Source organism: Oncorhynchus mykiss, chromosome 31 (genome assembly GCF_013265735.2).
Source record: "Oncorhynchus mykiss isolate Arlee chromosome 31, USDA_OmykA_1.1, whole genome shotgun sequence".
Classification (NCBI taxonomy): Eukaryota; Metazoa; Chordata; class Actinopteri; order Salmoniformes; family Salmonidae; genus Oncorhynchus; species Oncorhynchus mykiss.
In genome coordinates, this window is record NC_050571.1 from 40,436,589 (window position 1) to 40,446,403 (window position 9,815).

The 9,815-nt window shown below is 41.7% G+C and overlaps 1 protein-coding gene across 1 annotated transcript in view; it reads left to right on the forward strand.

Annotated features, from left to right (window-relative positions):
• Positions 1–1,977, forward strand: part of LOC110505154 (GPI ethanolamine phosphate transferase 2) — a 127,032-nt gene extending 125,055 nt beyond the window's left edge. Inside the window, exon 14 of the mRNA XM_021584178.2 lies at positions 1,377–1,977. Within this exon, the coding sequence (XP_021439853.2) occupies positions 1,377–1,599 (223 nt within the window). The 3' untranslated portion in view covers positions 1,600–1,977. The remainder of the gene's footprint in view (positions 1–1,376) is intronic.
• Positions 1,978–9,815: the final 7,838 nt, after the last annotated feature.

Here is a 9,815-nt window from a genome sequence, read left to right on the forward strand (position 1 = left end):
AGGACATGATGTGCAGTCCCTGATGGCGACAATGTTGCAGTAGGGGGACAGTATCCGCATGGGGGGCGTCAATCTGCTGGACTCCCCAGTCCTTCTATTCACGCCGGCATGTGCGCCTGGTCTGGGGCATGGCATATGGCATGAACTGCATCCTGTCAGTAGTGGTCTAATCCAGCACAATTGCATCTATCCAGACAATGAAAAAGAGCGCCACCATGTGGTGGTCTCCAATATAGGTGCCGGTTTAGATATACAGTAGGTGCAACTGTCCCGGTGTCCCAGTAAGAGGACGGAAAATGAACAGTAGGAGACAAGGATACAATTCACACTTTATTACCACACTCAAGACAGGCACACACCCACAGCAAACAGGAAGTGAACTAGGTAGAAGTGTTGTAGTGATAGTGTTCAGGAGAGGGACTGTAAGGGTTTTCTTCAACTACCACCCACTGCCTCAGTGCAGCACTTTAGCGTGCCTTTATTTGTTTGGGAGGGATGACTTCCCAGGCTTGAACTTCCTCCCCCAGAGCTTTGCGATCACATGGCTGCAGTATCCCAGTCTGAATATGGAATGAGCTGTGGCTCTATTCAGACGTAGGAGCTTTTGGATGCGGTGTGTGAATGTGTGTGTGTTTGTGCCTGTGTATGCGTGCACACGTGTTTGTGGGTGCAGGTTTGTGCATGTGTGTGCTTTTGTGAAAGAGAACGAATGTTGAAAAAAAGAGTGTGAGGAGACCGTGTGTGCAAGCAAGCAGCTTGTACACACTTCTCTGTATTTCCGACTGTTTTGAATGAGAAATTATCCTACCATATCTGCCTTTCGTTTGAGTTGAAAGGCTGTCGTGGAAGGTCATATCCTATACGTCCTACATACGCTGGCATCCCTACAGCCCTATCTGAATAGACAATTAGATCACATTATTTTCAGAGGTACCAAGGTCGCCTTCATGTTAGAGTCGATGGTAGGCTAAGGCAACCATAAGCATTGAGACGGCCGAGATGCAAGGTCCTCAGGAAGAAATGCTGATGAAGGCATGTGCCTCAAGGCAAAGAGAATTGCAGTAGGCTCTGTCTACGAGTCCAAGAGTTCAATAGCGTTTGTTTTCTATCAAGTACTTTAGATCTGGAGGTTGACCGTGCACATGGTGTTAAAACATGACCTATGAGATGTGAACCTCCAATCCTGTGATTGTCCCATGCAGTATTTATTTATTTTTGTCAGGTGCACATTTGTGTTTTTTTTGGACTGCTCGTGGCATCTGTTTTTCCATTGTTCTGACAACCAAATGAGATTCAAGTCAATTTATCTCCCTTCTCTCCCACTGTATCTCTTCACCCTCTCCCATATCCCCCTCTACCTCTCCTTCTCTCTCCAGGAGCTCAGTGGCGGTCGGCCATGGCTGCTACTGCTTGGCCCTGCTGCGCTCCGTGCCGGCGGCAGCCTACGTGGTGCTGGTCACGGCTCTGCGCTACCACCTCTTCATCTGGAGCGTCTTCTCGCCCAAGCTGCTGTATGAGTCCATGCACACACTGCTCACCGCCGCAATTTGCCTCTTCTTCACCACCATGGAGCAGAGCCGCAGCTCCAGCAGGCCCTAGGGTCCCCACGTCTCCGAGGACTCTCAGCTTCCAGGAAGAGAGGTTAAGGAGAAGGGCCAAAGGGCAAATACTATGATAATGGGTGGTCCTGATACTGTCGTCGTTGACTTTTGGATGCCCTACTACACCCCGGAGGTATGAATGTTGGTGTGAATGTACTGTCCCACTGCGCTGGAGTTCTAGGACAGCGGCATTCACCTTTTGGAAAGCAATATATTTTCTCTATGGTATCAAACAAAACTTATTTAGTAAGATTATTATTTTGATGTGTTGGTTGGTTCTACTGAAGTCTGTTGTGGTGTTTATTGAGCAGAGTTGAACATAAAAGGTAAACAAATGAATTATTTAATTTGAATGTGTCGAAAGCACAATCGTGAAGGTATACTGTAAGTCCCTTGAAATTGGATTTGTATTCATTTTTTTTCCTTTTTTTTCCTGTGTTATTGTTTGTTTTGTTTCCGTAGACAAGTAAGTGCTTCTATTGACCACCGTTTCTCTGTAGTGCTTTATGCCAGTTGCATTATACTGTATTTCCTCCATGCACTTTAATCAATACAGTGACCACATTATCAGCACAGGGACTTTGTCGATATGCTTTCCAACCGGTCTGTATTTTCCATCTCTTCAATGAACTAACTGAGTTGAATGGATTCCCTTTGTAGTTGATATAGATCTGCTCCAAGCTAATAACAAGCCATACTTTCCTCCCATTTTACTTTCAGGTATATATATGTATATATCTTCTTATTATTTTTTTTTACTCTCGGGGAATATATTGAAATTCAGTAAAAGCTCTGTTAATACACTGGATTTTTCCTAAGATTCAGATGAGAATTGATTCTGGGTGAATGCCGTTAATCAAAAGATAATTTAGATTTAGCCGCTGTGTGGGGATAAAGGTTCATTGTTGTTGGGTAAGGTGATATACATTTTCCATCTAAAAGTGGTTATCTTTTGATAAATAAATTGTGTCCGAGGCAATATTTCACTTGTATTTCTCTATTGCTCATTTGATTTCTAATGTTAAAAAAGGGTTATGTAACGCCAATCGACAATTTGATTTCTTACCGACTTCTGCCAGACTTGTGAAACCTAATCAGAGGCCATTGGGAGGCCTGGGCCTGACACACTAATTAAATTTTAAATTGAAATACAATTAAAGTGTTGTTGTTTTTTATACATTTACGAAGATATCGCCTAGGAAAATCTTGTGAATACTGAATGTATAAAATGGTTAGTTGCAGTCACACAATCTGTTTGGATAACTTGCGAAGAACTTGAACGGAGATCCATATTCTGATAAAGGGCTCTCCATGTACAATAATAATATTACTGTAGCTGTTTGCAAGTCTGGTGAATAAGCATATGAGATTGCAGCAAATCATACAACTTTATACATATAACCTTAGATATGTGATTGTCGTGTATTACTTATAAATTCCCAACTATTCATGTGTTAATTAAGATAATGTTGATTTGTTTTTTTGTGCAAATATTTTGTTACAGTACCAGTCACAAGTTTGGACACACTTACTCATTCAATGGTTTCTACGAAACTATGAAACTATGAAATAACACATATGGAATCATGTAATAACTAAAAAAGTGTTAAACAAATCAAAATATATTTTGTATTCTTCAAAGTATCCACCCTTTGCATTGATGACAGCTTTGCACACTCTTGGCATTATCTCAACCAGCTTCACCTGGAATGCTTTTCCAACAGTCTTGGAGCAGTTCCCACGTATGCTGAGCACTTGTTGGCTGCTTTTCCTTCACTCTGCGGTCTAACACATCCCAAACCACCTCAATTGAGTTGAGGTCAGGTGATTGTGGAGGCCAGGTCAACTGATGCAGCACACCATCACTCTCCTTCTTTGTCAAATAACCCTTAAACAGCCTGAAGGTGTGTTGGGTCATTGTGCTGTTGAAAAACAAATTATAGTCCCACTAAGCGTATCGCTGCAGAATGCTGTGGTAGCAATGCTGGTTAAGTGTGCCTTCAATTCTAAATAAATCACTGACCGTGTCACCAGCAAAGCCCCCCACACCATCACAACTTCTCCTCCATGCTTCACGGTGGGAACCACACATGCAGAGATCATCCGTTCACCTACTCTTCGTCTCACAAAGACACGGCGGTTGGAGACAAAAGTCTAACATTTGGACTCAACAGACCAAAGGACAGATTTCAACTAGTCTAATGTCCATTGCTTGTGTTTCTTGGCCCAAGCAAATCTCTTTTTCTTATTGGTGTCCTTTAGTAGTGGTTTCTTTGCAGCATTTCGACCATGAAGGCCTGATTCACGCAGTCTCCTCTGAACAGTTGATGTTGAAATATGTCTGTTACTTTAACTCTGTGAAGCATTTATTTGGGCTGCATTTTCTGAGGCTGGTGACTCTAATGAACTTATCTTCTGCAGCAGAGGTAACTCTGGGTCTTCCTTTCCTGTGGCGGTCCTCATGAGAGCCAGTTTCATCATGGTGCTTGATAGTTTTTGCGACTGCCCTTGAAGAAACTTTCAAAGTTCTTGACATTTTCGAGATTAACTGACCGTCATGTGTAAAACTAATGATTGACTGTCGTTTCTCTTTGCTTATTTGAGCTGTCTCTTACCAAATAGGGCTATCTTCTGTATAACACCCCACCCAACCTTTAACAATGCACACCTGTTAATTGAAAATGCATTCCAGGTGACTACCTCATTAAGCTGGTTGAGAGAATGCCAAGTGTGTGCAAAGCTGTCATCAAGGCAAAAGGTGGCTATTTTGAAGAATGTCAAATTTAAAATATATTTGGATTTGTTTGACACTTTTTTGGTTACTACATGATTCCATATGTGTTATTTCATAGTGTTGATGTCTTCACTGTTATTCTACAATATAGAAAATACTCAAAATGAAGAAAACCCTTGAATTATGAGTAGGTGTGTCCAAACCTTTGACTGGTACTGTGTGTGTGTGTATATATATATAAATATTGTTCTTTGATATTTCACTACTTATATAGGGAAATAAGGTCTGACAGTATCCAGATTTCCATTAAACTGTTCTCATGTGAATTAAATCATATTGTATAAAAGGTTCATGTAGACATTGAAACAGGAAAGTACCGACTGTCACCAGCAAACAGCCAAATATTTTAGAAAATGGTAAGATTCAAATGTGTTTGACAAATTATCCACTTTAATGCAATATAAATGTTTTTTAGATCATTTTGATAAACTGACCAATTATGTGATGCTATGTCGAATGATAAATGATGCGCATAATGTACAGGAAATTATCCTTGACAGTTCGTCACTCTTCATTCAATCCCATTCTTCATGAGATCTCACGAGTGTACACTTGTTGCCAGAGCTTCAGGGTGACTTCCATCATAAAATGTTCAAGTTGAAAATGAAATGTATTATACTTTACTATATTAAAGTATACATTATTTATACTTTATTATATCAGCATTTTATAATTTAATCTTTAACCTCTTGAGGATCTTCTCTCAAACATTGCAATTTCACATACATACAGTATGTTTTGTGTATTTGGAGAAAGAAAACAGGGCTTTTGCAGGAAGTGATGAGATGTCATGAGGTCCAACTATTATAAAGAAGGGATACACCATCCATTCTCGTTTGCGATTAGTGGGACTATCATTTTTTTTTTACGGGACAATGAACCAACACACCTCCGAGTTGTGTAAGGGCTATTTGACCAAGAAGGAGCGTGATAGTGTGCTATATCAGATGACATGGCCTCCGCAGTCACCCCACCTCAACCCAATTGAGATGGTTTGGGATGAGTTGAACCGCAGAGTGAAGGAAAAGCATCCAACAAGTGCTCATCAAGTGCTGATGTCTTCACTATTATTTTACAATGTAAAAAATTAGAAGAAAAACTCTTGAATGAGTATGTGTGCAAACTTTTGACTGATACTGTATATATTTTTTATATTAATATATACAGTTGAAGTCGGAAGTTTACATACACTTAGGTTGGAGTCATTAAAACTCGTTTTTCAACCACTCCACAAATGTCTTGTTAACAAACTATAGTTTTGGCAAGTCGGTTCATCCTTGGGAGCAATTTCCAAATGCCTGAAGGTACCACGTTCATCTGTACAAACAATAGTATGCAAGTATAAACACCATAAGGGCTTTATGATGGCCACTCCAATACCTTGACTTTGTTGTCCTTAAGCCATTTTGCCACAACTTTGGAAGTATGCTTGGGGGCATTGTCCATTTGGAAGACCCATTTTCTACCAAGCTTTAACTTCCTGACAGATGTCTTGAGATGTTGCTTCAATATATCCACATACTTTTTCATCCTCCTGATGCCATCTATTTTGTGAAGAACACCAGTCCCTCCTGCAGCAAGTGCCCCACAACAAGATGCTGCCACCCCCGTGCTTCACGGTTGGGATGGTGTCCTTTTGTTTGCAAGCCTCCCCCTTTTTCCTCCAAACATAACGATGGTCATTATGGCCAAACAATTACAATTTTGTTTCATCAGACCAGAGGACATTTCTCCAAAAGTACGATCTTTGTCCCCATGTGCAGTTTAACTGGCTTTTTTTGGCGATTTTGGAGCAGTAGCTTCTTCCCTGCTGAGCAGCCTTTCAGGTTATGTCGATATAGGACTTGTTTTACTGTGGATATAGATACTGTTGTACCTGTTTCCTCCAGCATCTTCACAAAGTTCTTTGCTGTTGTTCTGGGATTGATTTGCACTTTTCGCACCAAAGAACGTTTATCTGTATGCGTCTCCTTCCTGAGCGGTATGATGGCTGCGTGGTCCCATGGTGTTTATACTTGCATACTATTGTTTGTACAGATGAATGTGGTACATTCAGATGTTTGGAAATTGCTCCCAAGGATGAACCAGACTGGAGGTCTACAAATGACAGATTTCTTTAGATTTTCCCATGATGTCAAGCAAAGAGGCACTGAGTTTGAAGGTAGGCCTTGAAATACATCCACAGGTACACCTCCAATTGACTCAAATTATGTCATTTAGCCTATCAGAAGCTTCTAAAGCCATGACATCATTTTCTGGAATTTAAAGGCACAGTCAACTTAGTGTATGTAAACTTCTGACCCACTGAAATTGTGATACAGTGACTTAAGTGAAATAATCTGTCTGTAAACAATTGTTGGAAAAATTACTTGGGTCATGCACAGAGTAGATGTCCTAACCGACTTCCCAAAACTATAGTTTGTTAACAAGAAATTTGTGGAGTGGTTGAAAAACGAGTTTTAATGACTCTAACCTAAGTGTATGTAAACTTCCGACTTCAACTGTAGGTACTGAATGTCAGAAAGCTTGGCCCCAGTGATATACTGGGCCGTACACACTACCCTCTGTAGCGACTTATGATTGGATGCCGAGCAGTTGCCATGCCAGGCGGTGATGCAACCGGTCAGGATGCTCTCGATGGTGCAGCTGTAGAACCTTTTGAGGATCTGGGGACCCATACCAAATCTTTTCAGTCTCCTGAGGGGAAAAGGCGTTGTCGTGCCGTCTTCACGATTTCTTGGTGTGTTTGGACCATGATAGTCTGTTGGTCATGTGGACCTCAAGCAACTTGAAACCCTCGAGCCGCTCTACTACAGCCCCATCGATGTGAATGTGGGCGTGTTCGGCCCGTCTTTTCCGGTAGTCCACGATCAGCTCCTTTGTCTTGCTGACGTTGAGGGAGAGGTTGTTGTCCTGGCACCACACTGCCAGGTCTCTGACCTCCTCCTTATAGGCTGTCTCATCGTTGTTGGTGATCACTGTTGGGTCTTCAGAAAAGTTAATAATGCTGTTGGAGTCGTGCTTAGCCACACAGTCGTGGGTGAACTGGGAGTACCGGAGGGGACTAAGCATGCACCCCTGAGGGGCCCCCGTGTTTCAGATGAATAACTTGGAGTATGACTGATCCTCAAGACTTTTAGTGTGAAGTCCCCATGTACTTTTGGACAAATCGAGAAGGAGACATTCATATTCCATTTTTCTGCAAGAATATCGTCAAACCTGTAAACTTGGACTTTGATTCAGCTTTCCAAGTATTTGTAGCCATATTATATGTCCAACCTTTGCAAAACAACCAGTTTTCATAACTTCATAACTCTGAATATCCTTATAATTTTTGACCAAAATGTAAAGGCATGCTGTCGTACAAGGTTAGTTGCTACATTTAATGACATATACATGGTTTCCGGATACTCCCGTAAAGCCCAACTCATTGGCTATCTAGCTAGCTTTGTTTGACCCCGTTTGGTGCTTATTTGACAAAGATGCAGTCGTTCAAGTGATGGCCGCCCGCGTCATCGGCATGCCATGAAGGCGTTGCTCTCTGACCAAATATGGTGTCCTATAGGATATACTACACCCCTAATGAAATAGTGAAGTTTTGTTACCTTCTAGGATCTCTGAGGAATAGATATAAATGTGATTTCAATCATTGAAACAACATTTAGGGTGAGATTTTCACAGATTCCTTTCTTTGCAAATTGGAATGAGTGGAAATACAAAATCGATATGGACTTTTTTAGGATGTGATAAATGATTTGATCTAACAAAATGAAACTTCATATTATCTCTGGGACCCTTTTGGATGATAAATCAGAGCAATATTTCTGAATGTAAGTACACATTTCACATTCAGAGGTGAATTTATCAAACCTATCGCGGTGAAAAAACTGTTTTGTTGTTAGGAGTTCTCCTCAATCAATAGTATGGAATTTCTTTACAGTAATAGCTACTGTAAATTGGACAGTGCAGTTATATTAACAAGAATTTAAGCTTTCAACCGATAAGACACTTCTATGTACTGACATTTGTTGTTACTCTAAAATCTGCGATCTTGACATAACGTGCTGAATGATTTACAACTGTCCCGCTGACGGGACGCCAATCCTTATTAATGATTACAGATGTGAGTGCTACAGGGCGGTACTCATTGTGGCAAGAAGCCTTAGAGTTCTTGGGAACAGGAATGATGGTAGTCATCTTAAAGACTGGGACAAGGAGAGAATTACCATGAATTTGCCTGACACTCGATCTGTGCATGCTCTGAGAACACGCCCTGGAATACCGTCGGGCCTTGTGGCCTTGTGAGTGTTGCCCTGATTAAGAACCTACTCAAATCGACCTCGGAGAGTGAGGTCACCCAGTGGGGGCCCTCACACACAGTACGCTGTTTGTTATTGTCGAAGTGTGCATAGAATGCTTTCAGTTTGTCTGGAATAGAGGCATCGTTGGGCAGGTAGGCTGGGTCTTCCTTTATAATTCGTAATGGACTGTAGCCCCTGGCACATGTGGCGGGCGTTTAAGCTTGTGTACAGTAGTATGATTCCAACTCATTCCTATATTGTCCTTATGCTCATTTGATGACTCTACGGAGGTTGTAGCAGGACTTCTTGTACATGTTCCTATCCTCAGCCATAGTGTCAGGGTAGTCTGCGATTGCTGTAGCCCTGTCCTTTAGCATAGCGCCAACCTCCGTGTTAATCCAGGGCTTTTGATTGGGGAAGCATCGAACCTTCACTGTGGGGACAACGTCGACGATGCATTTCCTCATGAAGCCGGTGACAGAGGGTGTTAGCTTGCCAATTTTATCAGCACCGATTAACGCTAGCAAAGCAGTCCTGTAGCATAATCTATGATTCTGATGACCATTTCTCAATGGAGTGAGTCACGGTTAATTCCTGTTTGACCTTTTGCTTGTAAACAGGACGCAGGCGTACGGAGTCATGATGTTATTTGCCAAATGGCTTGATTGTGTGTAAAGTATAGTTGTCTAAGACTTTATCGCCCCTAGTGGTGAAGGAAACGTGTTGATAGAAGTTGGGCATCACATGTTGTTATGACTCAGAATTCAAATCACCGGCGACAAGAAAGGCATCCGGATGTATGTTTTCCTGCTTGTGCCAGCTTGTTATATTTCTTGTTTTGATGTGGATTGTATCCAACAGTCACGTTAACAGCTGAAATGCCTGGCCTGCTGAAGAGTGACAGACTTCATCCTAGCTAGAATGTGGCTTTCATTTTATACATCAACAAATACAGGGCTCTAACTCCTCTCGATCCACAATGAGATAGGGAGCAGTCCAGGCAGGCAGCAGGCAGTTAGCCAGCCTGCGAGCTTAGTTGACTACAGTCAGTGTAGTCAGCTCAGTTTTCCCAATTGAGATTGTGTATGTGCCTCAACCTACTGTAGGTCGGACAAAACT